Below are 19,615 nucleotides of genomic sequence, written 5' to 3'. Positions count from 1 at the left end.
GAATCTCATACTGTGGATAATATTTAGGATATTGATTGAAATGAGTGTGAAACTGATAAAGTGATTTGTTAGTGATTGCAAGCCTATGTATATACTATCTATTCAGATGTACCCAGAGTGACTATGAGACTTGATATGCCTTGTGCCACACATCTCTTTACCTCATTGTGATATTACATTTCTCTTTTTAGGTATTATATTAATCTTCTATCATAAACTTAAGACAATATCTAAGGATAGGGAATCTGGTTGTTAATGTTGTGTTGTTTGTTTGTTTGTTTGTTTGTTTTTCCCTAATTCTATGTGACATGCAGGTATATTACATAAATATAGTGTATATTATACAGAAATTGTATATAGATACTTTTACTAAATCACACCACACACACACACACACACACACACAAATGATACTTTCTATTATTAACTGAAGGAGCTATGGTGGCATAGTGGCATAGTGCCTAAGGCATTAGACTGCTAATCAGAAGGCTGGTGGTTTAAAGTCTGAGAAATATTTTGACTACTAAAGATTTAGCCACATATTTTCGAGGATTAGTCAGAGACACTTGAGATGTGCTTTCAACATTTTCCCTCTAATTTCATGAGTTCTGGTGTCGTAGTGCCTAAGACATTTGACTGCTACCCAGAAGGCTGGTGGTTCAAACCCACCACCCACTCCTCAGAAAGAAGATTGAGCAATCAACATCTGTAGAGATACCACCTCGAAAACCCAAGAAGGGGCTGCTATGAGTCAAATCGACTCTACGGCAGTGAGTTTGGTTTTTTGGTTTGACATTAAACTTAAATTTTTTATTTATGTGCTTCAATAGTTTTGCAGATTCTAGTTTCTTCATTCCTCTTTAAGAGAAACTAAAAGTAATACCTAACCTACCATAACAGTAGCATCCATATTTTCATTTTATTTAAAGATTTCCATATTGGTCTTTTACTTATAATTGTAGTTCCTTACATGCTGGTCAGTGAATTTTGAATCTTGGAGATAATGGGGTCCTTAAAATCATAACAATCAAATATCCTTTGCTTGCATTTAACTGTTCACATGTCACCTAGTGTCTTTCCCTTGTATCAGTGCCAGCAGCCTATCTCTATCTAAATATCATCTCACTTTCTTTGTTGTTTTTGTCTGGAAAATGAATGTTAACTAGAAAATACATGTGGTTCTTGATTTTATGGAAGACAGAGAAAATGTCAAATAAAAGCATTTTTGTTCTCCTAGATGATGATAAAGAAGTGCTCCATGTGCCATGTATTGATTAGTGTGGTCATCCTGGAGAGAAACGGTCTCCATGTAAAATCAGCCGTGGCTGCACTTTAGGGATAAGGGAAATGTGTCAGTGATGAAGGGGCTGTTATTCACAACCCAACTATCAATCAGCCATTGTGCTGAGGGCAGCTGAGTCACTGAGCATATTCTGATCTTAACTGCATGTACCAGCTGGTGCTGAACACTGAGGTGGTTGTTACTTCCATCACGTTTGTGACTCCCTAGTATTTCCCATGCAAGGACATCAACTACATGGTAAATTCTGTGCCTGGGATTATGTAACTTTTTGTTAGATACCCATTAGGCATAATTGCTAAGATAATAGATGTTTATTCTTGATGTTTCAAATATATTATGTTTAAGACCTTTATCCTTATGTTCTGGGAGCATCAGAAATCATCTAAATACCCAAGGGACAAGAATCAGGACATGCACAAAAGTGGTATCTATGAGGCAGAGGTCAGACATACCTTTGCTCTCTGATTTCCTCACTCTTGCTGACACCAGCTCCCCGGCACCAGCTGTTTCTTCTTCTCTGTTGGGTTCGATAATTCATTGCACTGGCCACACAGAACTCAAAGACCACACTCATAATTTTGTGGTTCTTTGAGGAAATAACAGGGTACTACTTGGGGTCAGGGTCACCAGGCTACAACTTGGGAATCAGGATCAGAACACATGGAAGCAAAATCTGGGAGGGTTCCCAGAGTGGAGAGCACATTTCTCCCTTCCTTCTGTAGAACAGGACAGCTCTCTCAGTTCTTCTTGGCTGTACCAGCAGGGAGGCCCTTCTCTCTGCTGTGCATGCCCTTTCCTGGCTGCCTAGGCCCCCTCCTGTCTGTGCACGACCCCTCTCAGCTATGCAAACTCTCAGGTCCCTCAGGATAGGCCCCTCTCAGCCAGGACAGCTCTCTGCTTCCAGTCTCCCTGACACAGGCCGCTTCTCTGCCAGCTAACTCAGCTCACAGACAGTGTAGCCACTTGCTACTACCTTCCTGGCAGCATTTTTTCTGCTGCCACCGCTGACTGCAGTGGGACCCCTTCCAGGCCTGTCACCACCAGCTCTTCTGCAGGGCCCCTTCCAGACCTGTTGCCACTGGCTCTGCCACAGGGCGTTTTCCAGGCTCCTCACCATCTTCAATAATACAGCACTTGACCTGAATTATAGCTCAGGATTTTCCTTGCCTCCTCTCTCTCAGCCTTTTCTCTCAATTCTTTGAAACCTCTGTGGGATTGACTATTAAACAAGTAAACTCCTTGTCAATTTCAAGGCATGACCTTCCCAGCAGGGCCATTAACTGACCAGTCCCCTCAATGGACCAGACACCACTGGGTTTGTATAGTAAACTGACCAATCCCTGCAAGGTGAGTAAAATAGATTAATCACAGGGCAGATTGCAGCCCAGGGCAGGATTAGGCAAAAAATATTAAAGCATCAAGTTGTTGACAGCTTACACAGAAAAATGTAATCAACCCGGACAAAAGTAGCAAACCCTCTGAAGTAGAAAATTAGAGCAAAGGTAATTCCTCAGGGTTTAGGGGGAAAAAAAAATTCAAGCTGCTTTTCCAAAGAACCAAGGCAAAAGCCCATATGAAGGAATTTATTTCATTGTATAAGGAAGGCAGTTTAACTGATCATTTCCCCCTGCAAATATGTAGTTTTAACCCAAATGAATAGCTTTAATATTTTAAGTTTATTCCAGTCTCAAAGCAAATACAATCTTCATGGTATCTTGTGATAATAATAAAACTTATACTCATTGTGTGATTACAGTGATAGGTCTGTATTTTACATGTTTTCAAACAGTAGTTAATAAATATTTACTGAGAGCTATAGATCAGGTACTGTGGAAAGACCTGAGAATATAATAGGTTAACATGATAGAAATGATCTATGAATGAAGTAGTCTTGCATTCTTGCCAATCCCATAAAATGAGAATTATTGCCATTTTTATTTTGTAGATGATATAACTAAGACCCAGAGAATTTATGTAATCTGCCTCACCTCCCAGACCTATCAGCAGTAGACTGGAATTTTAACCCAGATTACTGAACTCCTGAGGCTGAGTTTTCCATACTAGTTTATACTGACTGAGTATGCAGTCCCCCAGTGTATTAGGGTATCAGTGGAATACAAAACAATTGATTAACTTTGGTGATGTAAAAAAAAAAAAAAAAAAAGTAGTTCTTATGGTACTACCTGAAAAAAAATAAACTAAATGTGATTGTCAACTCTGAAAATTCAGTAACAGTCCAATATATTCAATAGTGTCATGTTATTAGGTAATACACCATTCAAAGCTGTAAAAGTTGTTTGATGAAGGACAATGACCTAAAAAATGGTTGACTCTTTGATATTCAACTCCAACCAGTGTGATTAAATAAAATCATATATTTTTCATTCCTTTTAAATCATGTTCTAGTCTTGTTTGTGCAAGTCAGCATTGTTCAACAGAAATATAATGTGAACCACATATATAATTTTTAAATTTCTCATAGTCATATTAAAAAGAGCAAAAAAAACCCCTCACAAAATTAGTATTTAAAATATTTTATTTTACTCATTACACCAAAAATATTTCCATTTCAAGCGTGTATAAGTACCCAATTATTGAGATGTTTTGCATTTCCTTTTTTTTGTGCTAAGTTTTTGAAATCCAGTGTATATTTGATATTTAAAATATATCTCATTCAGACACTAAATTTTCATCTGAAATACTTAACCTATATTTAACCAAAAAAAAAAAAAAAAAAACAAACTCACTGCTGTCGAGTTGGTTCCAACTCCTAAGCAACCCCTTCTTGAGTTTCCGAGGTGGTATCACTACGGAAGCAGATTGCCCAGTCCTCTTTCTGAGGAGTGGCTGCTAGGTTTGAACTGCCAGCCTCTGGTTAGCAGTCAAATGCCTTAGGCACTACACCACCAGAGCTACTAACCTATTTAGGTTTCGAAAAACTTACAGTTGAGAGAGTAGGTTCACATACTCAGGTTGTTCCAAACATATTTTAAAAATCAATGATCAGTTTTGTGATTGAAATTAATTAAAATTTAGTAAAATTTTAAAATTCAGTAGTGCTGTCACATTAGCCACATTTCAAATATTCAAAAGCCACAATAGCTACAAAAAAAAAACCTCACTACTGTCAAGCTGGATCTGACTCATAGCGACCCCTTCTTGGATTTCTGAGGCAATATCTCCACGGAAGTACATTGCCCAGTCTTCTTTCCAAGGAGTGTCTGCTGAGTTTGAACCACCAGCCTTCTGGGTTAGCAGTCAAATGCTTAGGTATTATGCCACCAGAGTGGCTACTATATTGGACAGCATAGCTCTTAAGACTTTTCAACCGCTATTCAGTGCCCCAGAGAAGAGCAGGCTTCAGGAGAAGGACTGATCCCAATTGGAAAAGGAAGAGGGTCTTTGGCTTCAATTTCTAAATTCCAAAGCTACCTTTACATATCACAAGCAAAATTTTTGGATGAATATTTTATTATAAGCCAATAACAGAGACAATGGGATATAATATATGTCAGCCTATAAGAGGGGTAATGAGCGCCTCCTGGCCTGAGGAAGTAGGAGGAGTAGAAGAGAGGGAAAGGCCAAATGACTAAATGACAGATATAAGCTTTTGGGTGGGTACTTTTAGGTTAGAAACACTAAGGAGAGAGTTGGTCACTGGATAATAGAAACCTCAGAGAGGTTGAGGAGAAAACAAAAAGTAGAGAGATGTGTGTTTCACTTCTGCATTGAAACTCTGGGAGCACTCAATCTCTAAATATGCCCAAGTGGCAGGTAGGTCAAGCAGCAGAGAAGGTACTTGAGATGGGAGTCACAGGACTTTGTAGTAGAGCCTAAGAGGACAGGCAACCTGTATGTGAATAGGAGGAAGATGTGGTAGAGACTCAGAGGATTTTTATACCCAGTGAGAGCCTAGGTAAACCAAATCAACACAGGGGCCACAATGACACTAGAAGTGGTTGTCAATAGGGTGCTCAGTGACCCAGAGGGCAAGGCACATAGCAGGGAAGGCCAGAGACGACTGAGAGGAGACTCTGTACGCTATCCTCTGACTGCTCTTAGGTTGCTTCCCCACCTAACATGATGTCATGCAAGCCTCCAACTGGACCCCAGTGTCATTTTGCCAGGGGCAGGAAAGGTGAGAAACAGAACTGAGTATTTATTCAAGATCTCTTTCTCCCCAACTCTAATTCTATTTGGTGCAGAATGAGTTTACATGACTAAATTCACATCAGTACTGAAAAGAAAATTAGTGGCATGCTTTATACAATCTACATTGTAGTAAATAAAATGTGTAACTTCAATATGCCACCATTTATTGCACCTCCATCGCAGCCCTGCAATGTCTGAATTATGTGAATACAAATATTTCAGGCCTAAAGTCTTTGGTCTTACCACCATCAAGTTGCCTCCCATCATAATTGTGGTGCATATATACCCCATCAGATAATTTTACATTGGTATTGGGTAATTTCATGAATGTGGATTAAAAATATCAAGTATGGACAGAAAAATAAGACTTTTAGGAGTCTACATAGTTGACCTAATAAATGAACCAAAAAATTTTATTCAGTGTCTCCACACTAATTTGAAAAGTGATCTCTAGTGGAGAGCCATGAGGTTCTATGCTTTATGTTGCTTTGTTATTATTGGTGATCTTTAAAGAACAAACTTGAAGCTGAGAGAAAAAATTCTTATGATAGATGCCAAAACAAAAAATCAAAGTGATTTTGACAGCATAGAGTATTATTTTCAAAACAATAAGAAATGTGATTTTTTTTGAACAATTCCAAACAGCCAGGAGAAGAGGAATTTGACAAGGCATCAGACCAGGGAGTTTGTAGTAGATAATACCGTGTGACCAATAGTGTTATATGATTATTAAAAAACAGACAAATTAAAAAAAAAAAAAAAAAAACCTATTGCTTTATTAGATGTATTAATCCAAGTAGTCAAAACCTGGAAATCAGTTTAAGTTTAATCTAATTCTAACCTGATTATGAAAAATGAATCAATGAAAAAGACTGTAGGGTGCAATTCACACAAGTTATAACTGTACTCTGAGTGGTCAGAGGGTGTGTGTACCAGTGGGTTTAATTCTGGGCTCTACATTTCAGGAGAAAGACTGGAGTATATCTAAAAGAAGTTGTCTAGGTTGGTGAGGGATTAGGCAACTGAATTATTCCCATACTAGTAGACAGAATTGAGGTTGCAAGAGAGAAGACACAAAGAGTTAGAGAGTACACAATAACCAATTAGTGGGTATGTTCAGGCTGCAAACTTCAAAGGGAGACATAATATGACAAAAAATAAAATAAAATAAATAAGGAAAAAGGAAAGAAGAATGAAAACAAGAGAAGGAACAAAGTTCTCCAAAGGTTAGACCACAATGCCACCAAAAACAGTGATATCCACTCAGTAGGCACTGCCCACAGAATCAAGGCCATGTTACTGTGTTTCCCTGTCTGGCACTAACTTAACTCCTGCTGTGCTAAGTGCTTTACATATATTATGTTATTTAATCCTTACAACACTATGTGGCAGTATTTTTATTATTTTCATTTTATACATTTGTAGACCTAGGCTTAGTTAAATTGAATAATTTGTGTAAATGTAGAGCTAGGATTCAAACCCAGATATTTATGATTCTACAGTGCATGCTCTAATCACTACACCTGGATAATCCAGGATAATCTTTCCATTTCAAAGTCCTTAATCTTAATCACATTTGCAAAGTCCCTTTTGCCTTATATCAAAAACCAAACTCACTGCCATTGAGTTGGATTTGACTCATAGCAACCCCTCCTTGGATTTCCAAGGCAGTATCACTACAGAAGTAGAATGCCTCATCTTCCTTCCAAGGAATGGCTAGTGGGTTTGAACTGCCAGTCAGGTTAGCAGTCAAATGCCTTAGGCACTATGCTACCAGAGCTCTTAAGGACATTATATTAGAGAAGAAGGAGCTCTGGTAGCGTAGTGCCTAAGGCACTTGACTGCTAACCAGAAGGCTGGCGGTTCAAACCCACCAGCCACTCCTCAGAAGGAAGATGGGACAATCTACTTCCATAATGATACTGCCTCGGAAACCCAAGGAGAGGTCGCTATGAGTCTGGTCTGACTCTACGGCACATAACAACAACAAATTAGAGAAGAGGCAAGGAACACAGCAACACATGTTCACTACGGAAGTAGATTGCCCTATCTTCCTTATAAGGCAACATATTCTCAGATTCCAGGGATTAGGGTGTCAATAAGTAAGGACTCGTACTTTGTTAAAATAAAAGCAAAGACATTTATTGACAATTCAGGGCAGTTAGAAGCAGGGCCATGTCTGATGTCACAAAGTGCAATCAAATGCTCCAAAAGAGCAGAGTAACTAAAGCATATTTGTTGTTGTTGTTGTTGTGTGCCATTGAGTCGGACCCGACTCAAAACATATTTATGAAGTAAAATCAAGAACTGAAAGTACAATATTCTGATTGGAAGTTGCAAGATCAGGGAAGCTAGAGGTGAGACAACTAGAAATGGGGAAGCTTTACAGTGGTTGGTTGGAAACATGAATGTGGGGTATTTGAATTGGTTAATTTAAATACATGACTAAGGACGGTTTGACAGTATAGTCATTATCCTAAAAGATTTCCTGAGGGTTACCGAGGGAATTTCTGCTAAGGGTCTTGTGTAAAGACCCTTCCTTAGAAACATTCTTTCCATATCTTTAGTTTAACCACAGAGAAAAGCATTTCATTGGTTATATACCTAAGTCTGTCTAAGGGTTTGATGGTTGCAAGGGAAATAAGCAAAAGCTAAGATGGAGATGGAGCTCAAATTTTGAAACCCTCACATAAAGGCATGGAAATCTTTAATGGGACATTATTCTTCCTTCCATAGTCCTCTCTAAGGCCTACAAAGATTCACATCTACCACACATGTAAATTATTTTACTCTATCTAAAATCCCCAAAAGTCTCAACCCATCATAGCATCAATGCAACATCCAAATCTCACCTAATTCTCAAATAAAAACAAGATCCCAAACCCGGGGCACAATTCTGCTCCATCTGTGGATCTCTGAAATCAAAGAAACAAGTTATCTGGTTCTAAACTACAGTTGTGGGACAATAATAGGGTACCTGTTATAGATATTCCCTCTCAAAAAGGGAGAAAATGGAACAAAAAAAGGAGTTACTTGTCCCAGTCAATTTCAAAATCCAGTCAGCAAACTCCATTTGGTTTCAAGTCCTGAAAATGGTCTCATGGACCTCTAGGCCTTTTCCACTGTGAGTCATCTCTCCTTTTTCATGAAAGGTTCTACATCTTTGCAAATGAGCAACTTTATCAGTCTCTTTTATGCCTATGAAATTTTTAGTGTCTGGGAGAATTCTTTCATTTTGTACTCTCTCTGCCCCTCTCACTTCAAGATGGTAATATTTCTGCTGATATAAAATATTCATAAACCTTGAGAGTCTCCAGTGTATGTAATGGGAATTAACTCCATTAAACAAGAGGTGCCTCCAACAGATCTATCCTAGATAATCACTGTTTTTGGCTTTTGCTGGGAATGCTAAAGAACAACATCCTTAAGATTCTTAAATGTTTTCTGGTTTGTTTGAGGGTATCTGTGAGTCACATTCAATGTTTTTAAAGAGCCTTTCATGTGACTGACCTTTTGATCATTTTGAGGCATTACCAAAACTTTGTACAGCCAAACCTTGACTTTTTTCTAGAGTAGGCGTTCCTGGACGTGAATCTCAATTTTATCATCTTTATAGTCTGGATATGCTGAGAACTTTCCAAATCAAATTGGTTCCTTTTTGTTTAAAGCTCTTCCTTCATTTCCTCCCATTCCTCTCTTATTTTCCATTTGCTTAAGCAGCAAGTGAAAGCAAGGCTACACTTTGAATGCTTTGCTTGGAAATCTCCTCAATGAAACATTTACAAATTCTGCTTTCCAAATGCCTGCAGTACCCAATTCAGCTAAACTTTGTACCATTGTATGACAAAGATGCTTTTTTTGTCTAGTGTCCAATAGTGTGTTCTTCATTTATTTCTGAGTTTTTACCAATAGTGCAGTTAACATCCATTATGTCTACTAATAGTCTGTTCACTCAAAGATGACTTATGTTTTCTCTACTATGTTCCTCACTTCCATTGGAGTCCTAACAAGCAGAGGCATTAACTTCCATATTTCTATTTAACAGTCTATTCAAGGCAATCCAAGTTTTTTCTAGTATGCTTCTTAAAATTCTTGCGGTTTTCTGAGCACTGGCCAGTTCTCAAGCCAATTCCACATATTTTAGGTATATGTTACAGCAGTGTCCCACTTCTAGATCCCAAAAGTTGTTTTAGATTTCTGTTGCTACCATAATACATTACCAAACCTTAGTGACTTAAAACAACACAGATTTATTTATTTTTTAATTACATTTCAGGGGATCAGAAGTCTCACACAGGTCTCACTAGGCTAAAATCAAGGTTCTTTTTGGAGACTCTGGGGAAGGATCTCCATATTTGTACCCATTCCAAAGAAAGGTGATTCCACAGATTGTGGAAATTATAGAACAATATCATTAATATCACATGCAAGTAAAATCTTTCTAAAGAAAATTCAAAAATGAATGCAGCAATATATTGGCAGGGAAGTTCCAGAAATGCAAACTGGATTCAGAAAAGAACATGGAACAAGAGATATTATTACTGATGTCAGATGGATCTTGGCTCAAGCAAAGAATACCAGAAAGATGTTTACTTGTGCTTTATTGACTATGCAAAAGCATTCAACTGTGTGGATCATAACAAATTACAGATAACATTGAGAAGAATGAGAATTCCAGGACGCTTAATTGTTCTCACGAGGAACCTGTACATAGACGAGGAGGCTGTTCTTTGAACAGAACAAGGGAATACTGCATGGTTTAAAATCAGGAAGGGAGTGCATCAGGCTTGTATCCTTTCACCATATTTATTCAATCTGTATGCTGAGCAAATAATCTGAGAAGCTGGACTATGTGAAGAACACAGCATTGGGGTTAGAGGAAGACTCATTAACAACCTGCGATATGCAGATGATACAACCTTGCTTGCTCAAAGTGAAGATGACTGGAAGCACTTACTGATGAAGATTAAAGACTACAGTTTGTAGTATGGGTTGTACCTCAATGTAAAGAAAATTAAAATCCTCACAGTTTGACCAATAAGCAACATCACAATAAATGCAGAAAAGATTGAAGTTGTCAAAGACTTCATATTACTGGGTTCCACAATCAACATCAATGGAAGCAGTAGTCAAGAAGTCAGATGATGTATTGCACTGAGCAAATCTACTGCAAAAGACCTCTTTAAAGTGCTGAATAGCAAAGATGTTTCTTTGGAGATTAAAATGCACTTAACCCAAGCTGTGGTGTTTTCAATAGCCTTATATGCATGTGAAAGCTGGACAGTGAATAAGAAAGACTTAAGAAGAGTTGAGGGAACTCTGGTGGCATAGTGCCTAAGGCACTTGACTGCAAACCAGAAGGCTGTTGGTTCAAACCCACCAGCCACTCCTCAGAAGGAAAGTGGGGCAATCTACTTCTGTGATGATACTGCCTTGGAAACCCCAGGAGGGGTTGCTATGGTTTGGAGACAACTGACAGCACACAACAACAGAACAACAAGAAGAGTTGATGCTTTTGAGTTGTGGTGTTGGTGAAGAATACTGAAAGTCCCACGGACTGCCAGAAGAACTGAAAATTCTTTCCTGGAGGAAATGCAGCCAGAATGCTCCTTGGCAGCAAGAGTGACCAGACTTGGTCTCACCTACTTTGGTCATATTGTCAAGAGAGACCATTCCCTGGAGAATGATATCATGCTTGGTAAAGTGGAGAGTCAACAAAAAAGGGCAAGGCCCTCAACAAGATGGATTGACATAGTGGCTGCAATGATGGGCTCAGGTACAGCAGAAATTGTGATGCTGACATAGGACCAGGCAGTATTTCATTCTGTTATACATAGGGTCACTATGAGTTGGAACAGGCTTGACAGTACCTAACAACAACAACAACAACAGAAGCCATGTGCATTCCTTGGTTTGTGATCTCCTTTCTTTATCTACACATCCAGCAGAATAGCATCTTCAAATCTCTCTTTGACTAAAGTCAGGAAAGATTTTCCATTTCTAATAACTCATGCAATTCAATTATTTGGATAATCCAGGATAATCTCCCCATTTTAAATTTCTTACCCTTAACTGTATCTGAAAATTCCCCTTTTCCACATAAAATTACATATTCATAGGTTCCAGGGATTAGGGCATGGACATCTTTAGGGAGATACTATCCTTCTTAGCTCAAGTGCGTACTCTGTACCAGCTATTTCTCTAGGCAATATAAGACAGAAAAGAGGAGATATTCCATAAGCAAACACATATGGAAGATAATTTCAGATAGTGATAAGTACTTTAAAGACAATAAAAGAATGAAAAGCTTCACTTATTCTTAACCATGCCACTCACTTTTTAATTAATTCAATAACTATTGAACACTTGTATGTAAAAACCACTCTTCTATGCATTTCATATTGAGCTGTGAATTGGTAGAGGTACCATTCTAATAGGATATTTTAGTGGAAGGGACAGATACAAATGGAGAACACAACTTTAGATAGTGACAAATGATACAAAGAAAATACTTCATCCTTTCTCTGTATAGCTTTGCCTCTTCATCTATACAATAATTTATATATTTATTAAGTAAGCCTATACTGAGAGCTTATTATACATCAGGCAAAGTGCTAGCTAGGTGCAGGGTTTACAGTGATGAATCCAGACTTGGCTTCCACCCCCTCACTGTAGTGAAGAAGGCAGCCAACATAAATAATAGCAATACGATGTGTTAAGTGCTCTAAGAGGTGAATAAGTGCTTTGAGGGTAGCATAGTGGCTAAGACACTTGCCTGCTAACCAGATGGCTGGCAGTTCAAACCCACCAGCCACTCCTCGGAAGGAAGGTTGGGCAATCCTACTTCTGTAGTGATACTGCCTCAGAAACCCAAGGAGGGGTCGCTATGAGTCGGGTTTGACTCGACGGCACATAACAACAACAACAACAAGTGATTTGAGAGGATTACCTATGCTGTCTTTGAGCCTAGGACATTTGACACCCATTACTTCTCCTTTGCCTGGAACTCTTGTACCTGTCCCTTAGGATCTAACCTTAGATATTTCCTCTTTCAAGAAACCTACTGTAGGTTCTGGTGCATGGTAGGTAATTAAGAAACATTTGTATGTTTTTATTTTTCTATGTATTTTATGTTTTCTCAATTTACAAAAAAAAAAAAAAAAACATGCTTTTTCTATAAGTGAGTTAAGTCACAGTGCAGAGTGACATAGGTATTGTGATTATATTTTAGTATAGGTGAACAAGCAAACAGAACCCTTGTGTATATGTACTAATGCTCTGCATATATTTATATAAACAAGAAGAAAAGAGTATAAGAATATGCACTAGGCTATTAGTGTTGTGTGCTGTTGAGTTGATTCTGATTCATAGTAACCCTACAATAAACCCATAAGGTTTCCAAGGCTATAATCTTTACAGAGACAGTTGACCACATCTTTCTCCCACAGAATGGCTGGTGGGCTCAAACCTCCAACTTTTCAGTTAGCAGCTTAACTACTGCACCACCAGGGTTTCAACTAGGCTATTAAGAGATAGTAAGTAATGAGCTAGGAGCTCTGGTGGTGTAGTGCCTAAGGCACTTGACTACTAATCAGAAGGCTGGCGATTCAAACCCACCAGCCATTCCTCGGAAGGAAGGTTGGGCAATCTACTTCCGTAGTGATACTACCTCAGAAACCCAAGGAGGGGTTGCTATGAGTGGGGTCCGACTTTACGGCACATAACAACAACAACAACAAAGTGATGAGCTTTGGCTTTCTGCATAGTTATTCTAATCAATTTTGAAATTAATGAATCAAGAATACTAACAATGGTTAAATGGTTGGCTTTTTGTTAAGGCAGTGAGCATCCACTGATCCCTGAGGACTAAGCGAATAACATCCTGCTCAAATCACAGGCCCTTCTGTTTGTGTTTTATTTTAGCTACATTTTGACATCTGGTTAATCTAGATGGTTTCATAAGTGAATTAAAAACCAAGAAAGCATAAATAATGAATTTCTGTCCTGTATCCTACTTGTTTAATAGATTCTTACACCATAATTTCCTCTTCTGCAAATTAGCAATAATGGACTTTCTGGAGGGGTAACACAATTAAAATGGTTAAAAGGCACTTATGTTCATAAAGTACTAAAGAGTTGCTGAGTACAAGTGAAAACTCTAATTTTACTTTTGTGACATCCTTATCAACTGATTAAGGAACTATGGTGGTGTATTGCCTAAGGCATTTGACTGCTAACCAGCAGGCTGGCACTTAAAACCCACCAGCCATTCCACAAAAGGAAGACTGGGCAATCTACTTCCATAAAGATTTACTGCTGCGGAAACCTGATGGGGGTCAGAATCAATTTGTCGACAGTTTGGTTTGGTTTGGTTTTTGGTTTCCAGCTCTGGTGGCTATGTGCCTATGAGCTATGGTGGCATAGTGCCTAAGGCATTTGACTGCTAACCAGGAGGCTAGTGGTTCAAACCCACCAGCCACTCCTCGGAAGGAAGATTGGCAATCTACTTACGTAGAGATACTGCCTCAGAAACCCAAGGAGGGTTCACTACAAGTCAGAATCGACTCAATGGCAGTGGGTTTGGTTTAGTTTTGGTTTTTCCTCAACATTACCACTCCCAATAGTGAAGTTATATATTCTGCATAATAACCTCTATCTTGATTCAATTTTTTTCACCTGGAAAATGGTAATACTTAACTCAGGGTTGTATTGAGTATTTAATGAGACAATGCAAAATACTTGAAACAATGCCTGGAGCATAGGGATCATTCATTAAATGAAAACTGTAATGAATATTGTTGTTGTTGTTGTTATGTGCCACTGAGTCATCTCTGACTCATAGCGACCCCTCCTTGGGTTTCTGAGGCAGCATCACTACGGAAGTAGATTGCCTAACCTTCCCTCCGAGGAGTGGCTGGTGGGTTTGAACCGCCAGCCTTCTGGTTAGCAGCCAAGTGCCTTAGGCACTACACCACCAGAGCTTCTGTAATGCATATTAGCAGTATTCATATTTTTCATTATCGTTCCCCATATATTTTGTCTTAATAAAGATAGGATATATCTTTGGGGTTCTGATGGATGTGAAGAAATGCAAAGATAACAAATCTTTCATCAGCCTTATACCTGTGTTAAAGACTATCTCAGAAGCACTCCAAATTTCATTCGGTATCCAAATGCACTGGTCCTATCAGGAATTACTCTATTAGATACATCACTGGAAACCTGAAGTGGTATGATATCCTTGCCATGTTATTCATGTGGGCTTTTTAACATGCTCTATCAGAATAGCAAAAGTATCATTTTCTCTTTCTCATGTCTTCTTGTTTGTATCATATATACTTATTCTCCACAACTGAAATTATTTAGCTCTCCTGAGTGTGGGCTTAGAATGCACAGGCATATCTCCAATGCCACAGGCCAAGGTGGAAACAAGTCTTTTTTTTTTTTTTTTTTTGGAAGAGTATTGGGATCTGGAATAGATTGCAAAAGGTTAGAACTTGGCTAGAGACAAGTTTTCAATCACATGGGTTATTTATTCATACAGTCCCTTCTGTCAGCTACCAAGGTTGGGAATTTTGTCCAGAAAAAAACAAACAAATGAACAAACACACGGAAAAGATAATTACTAAATTTCATTGCATTCGAAACTGGCTGTTTTGAACTGAAACCTTAAATGCTCATTTTGGTTCAATCTTTTAGGCAAATGTATTTTTTTTTTTTTTTTAATGCAGCTTAGAAGAATAGGCAAATAGTTATAGGCACTTCAGAGTATTTTTCTCAGTGTATTATCAGTATCATATACTTACTGACATTACTCCTATAAAATCAGTTTCCTAATTAATTGCATTATTGAAGTCATCTCATTTACAATTTCTCTGCTGTTAAAGTAACAACTGACACATTCCACTTGCACTCAACAGATTTACTTATATAGTAAATAAAAACCAAAAAGCAGACCTGTTGCCCTCAAGTTGATTCCATCCAATAGCAATGCAAAGGGCATGGTAGAACTGGCCCACGAAGTTTCCAAGGATGTAAACTTTACAGAAGCAGACTGCCACATCTTTCTACAACTGATATTTTGGTTAGCAGTCAAGCACTTAACCACTGTGCCTCAAGGGCTGCTGGTATAGTAACACATGGTGTAAATATAACAAACCATATTGAGGGAAGAACCAAGTTACTGTTAAGCATGTTGTTGTTGTTGTTATTTGCCTTCAAGTCAGCCCCGACTCATAGCGACCCCTCCTTGGGTTTCCGAGGCAGTATCACTATGGAAGTAGGATTTCCCAATCTTCCTTCCGAGGAGTGGCTGGTGGGTTTGAACCGCCAGCCTTCTGGTTAGCAGTCAAGTGCCTTAGGCACTATGCTACCAAGCATAGTGGCTTGTAACTTCTAGACTGGTCAGTGCAATCAATGGACATGACATGTTCTTGATTCGCATATGTTGAGATACCAGAAATATAGGTATCTAGTCATCATTTTATTTTGGTTTTGACTGACACATTTGCCCTGTTGTAATTAGTTTTTTATTGTTGTTATAATTTTGGCTGATAAAATTTAGGTAAGACAAAGTAATTTCAAAATTTCAGATAATAACATAAAAGCAAACCCTGATACTGTAATTGAAATTCACAGTACTTTTTCAAAATAACATTTATCTGATGGAAATACATCCATCGTATTTTTTCTAGATGTGTTAAGGAGTTCTGACTTTACCTGCATTGTCTCTGTATGGTTTATAGAAGAATAACATTAAAAATGCTTTTATCAATATTTTTGATTCATTTAAAAATAAAAATTCAGATAAAGCAAAAGAGTAGCTGCTGATACTACTTACAACCAAATGGGATTTGGTTTCTTGGTGTGGAGTTTAGGGTCATGGTTTAATTGAACATCTGAGTTTATTGGCCTAATAACATGTTTAGTGCTTCTTTTCTACCTCAAAGTTCATTGTGTACTGCCTGGAGTCCTAAAAGCTTGCAAATGGCCATCTAAGTACAACAATTGATCTCTATTAACCTGGTGCAACAGAAGAATAAGAATAGAAATAGGCAGAGGAGATGAAATGTGTACTCATTACCTCTAAGAACTGTCTCTTTTGCCATGAAACCAGAAAAACAGGATGGTACATGGCTATCACTGTGGAAGTTTTGATCAAATATTCTATAGAAGAATCTGACCAAAAGGGGGAAAATGCAGAATGGAATTTCAAATCTCACGGAATCCATTCTTTCTGGAGCCACTGAGGTTAGATCAACCTCTGAAATTATTGCCCTAAGGTAATTAAACCTTAAACCAAAAATATTCCCTGAAGTCTTCTTCAAACCAAATGCTAGTTTAGCTTAATTAGTACAGAATATCTGCCATGAACATTGTGTTCTTTTAAAGAACTACCGATTGAGATCAGAGTGACAACAACTCCAATGGTTAGATAGGAATCCTTGGGGGCAGAGAATTGATGTCAATGGGGGGAAGAACAGTTTGGAAAAGGAGGTTGAGAATGGTTGAGGAATGTAATCAATATTCCTGAATTACATGTAGAAATTATTGAATTGGTGTGTGCTCTGCTCTGTATATTTTCAACAACAAAAATAAATAAGTTATATTAAAAATGGAATAGGTATATTAGAATTTTTTAAAAAAAGTTACCTAGTGTATTTGTGCTGTGTTCATAGTTGATTAATAATGTTACATAAAAATTAGCCATTCATGAAAAATAGCCATATGAGTAAGTAAAATTAAATTATTGCTATTCTAAAATTCTGCTTTTTAAGAAATTTCATTTAAAAATTATAAGGTATAGTTATTGATTTGAACCATATACGTGCACATACTTGAATGTATATACTTACACGTAATATGTTATGTGTGTCTGTTAAGGCAATACCTTCATGAAAAGTCTTGTTTTTCATTTAACATTTCAGATGTATATTACCAACACAATCAAAACCAAAGGAACAAGACTTGCTAAGCCAGTCCTATGTTTGGGGCTAATGTGTTTGGCCTTTCTTACTGGACTCAACAGAGTAGCAGAATATCGAAATCATTGGTCAGATGTGATAGCAGGCTTTCTGGTTGGAATATCTATAGCAGTGTTTCTGGTAAGTACACGTTCATTTAGATATCATTGGATTTTAAAGTTATGTATATGAAAACACAAGTATGAATCACGGGATTTGTCCAAAGGTTGTATATCAAATAATAATATATTTTAAGTCATTCATTCCTACCTCTTCTCCCATTTGTTCTGCCAAAGTCAGGTTGAAAAAATGTGGGGGGTGGGAAAAAATATAAATTCTACACTTGTTGTTGTTGTTGTTATATGCCGTCGAGTCAGCCCCGACTCATAACGACCCCTCCTTGGGTTTCCAAGACAGTATCACTACGGAAGTAGGATTGCCCAACCTTCCTTCTGAGGAGTGGCTGGTGGGTTTGAACTGCCAGCCTTCTGGTTAGCAGTCAAGTGCCTTAGGCACTATGCTACCAGAGCTCCCAAATTCTACACTTAAAGCATATAAAATATTTTCATACAGAATGGGACAGGGCTAAAAACCCTCATTCCTCCCTGGCTAGTCCTTAAACTGGGGTTATTTAGGAGTTTAAATGTCCTAAGGGCAGTTTGCAGCCTGTAGCATCTAGAGCATCACAAAGTACCCTCATGCCTCACCACAGAGTCTCTGTGAGCCACAATGTCACAACTCTCCAACAAGTGAAAATTACTGGTGGGATGAACTTTTCCACTTCAGTAACTAAACATTTATGGACGGTTTCCAAGACAATACCCTCCCAACTAAAATTCTACACTGTAATGAAGAGAATGCACAGTGATTTCTAGTGATGTAAGCACTCCATTTATACTCCCATTGTATAATCTTTTTTGGATGTGTTTGTAGATTTTGGTTATTGAAAAATATATTTTAGTCTGGCTTTTGAGTTAATCACTCCATTATGAATATGAGTATGTCACATTTTTCCCAAATTAAAAAAAATGTGTAATTTTATAATGTGTGTATTGACACATTATAATTTAAGAAATAGGTTATTGCCATTTTGATTGTATTTAAATTGGCAATTGCTTCTCACCCTTAACTTTTCCTTCTTCAGGCTCCTTTAGCTGGTTAATAACAGATAAGTAAAGAAATTCTATGAGCTTTTTCAGCTACCAAATGTTTGAGCAAATGTTAATGTGTCAAGCATGTTACTAGACAGATTAAATAGGTTATTTCTCTTAGACTGTCCTGTAAGGAAGTAGTGACTGTGACCTCATCTATGCTGTACACGCTGTTTTCTATTTGTTTTGTTTTGTTTCCTCCTTAGTAATACTCCCTCTGATTCTCCAATGTCCCTTGGAGACTAGGCCTACCTCATTCTCTCCCAGAGACATTCTACAGCATCATGAAAACTGTGACCCAGGCTGTACCAAGACCTTTTCCTTGCTTCACTTAGCACAGTTGAGGCTTGATAACATTAAAAACAAAACAAACAAAAACAAACACCCTCTTTACATAAATCCTAAGGAAATAATTATAGACAGATTAAAGAGCATAGCAATAGGAGTTCAGCTACAAGGGTCTAGAATATGTTCACCAGTATCTTATCAGGCTTCCTGCCCATCATCCTGTGGCTATGCCATCTTCTTTTTACTGCCAGTAAACATCATGATACCTGCAAGGCCAAACCCAGAACCCTAGTGTCTCCCAGTAACTTCCCAGTCTAAGAACCATGTAATGAATAATGAGTTGAACTATGCATCCCCCTTGAGCTCAAGACCCTCCTACTGAGTATGTTAAGAGCATTCCATGATGACCATCTAAGTGAGTGCACATGCAGGAAAAAATAACCTTATAAAAAAGCCATGTGAAAACAACACCTTAGCCAGATAATAGCTGAGCATAAACTTTGTATTCATTCACAACCATTCGTCAGTGTGAGTGTCTATCAGTACCCGGCACTGTGCCAAGAACTGAGGATGGCGGCAGGCTCAGATACACACAATCTTCTCTTCTACAGGAGTTAAAGTCTGGTTTGGGACTCAGAATAGCTAAATTATTCCCTCAAACACCTCATCTCTGCCTTCCTTCATAAATAAGCATTTATTGGGCACCTACTATAATCCAGGAACTGTGTTTGATGCAGGGAACAAATACATGAGAAAGA

General features: G+C 38.0%; 1 protein-coding gene across 1 annotated transcript in view; it reads left to right on the top strand.

The window, feature by feature from the left end:
- The window catches only part of PLPPR5 (phospholipid phosphatase related 5), a 171,673-nt gene that overhangs the window by 140,272 nt on the left and 11,786 nt on the right, over nucleotides 1-19,615 (top strand). The window contains exon 4 of the mRNA XM_042780303.1: nucleotides 17,383-17,559. Within this exon, the coding sequence (XP_042636237.1) occupies nucleotides 17,383-17,559 (177 nt within the window). The remainder of the gene's footprint in view (nucleotides 1-17,382; nucleotides 17,560-19,615) is intronic.

Source organism: Orycteropus afer, unplaced genomic scaffold (assembly GCF_000298275.1).
Source record: "Orycteropus afer afer isolate SDZICR_OR568_19922 unplaced genomic scaffold, OryAfe1.0 scaffold00033, whole genome shotgun sequence".
Lineage (NCBI taxonomy): Eukaryota > Metazoa > Chordata > Mammalia > Tubulidentata > Orycteropodidae > Orycteropus > Orycteropus afer.
The sequence above is the reverse complement of the archived record's forward strand: the minus strand, read 5'-3'. Positions and strand labels throughout refer to the sequence as shown.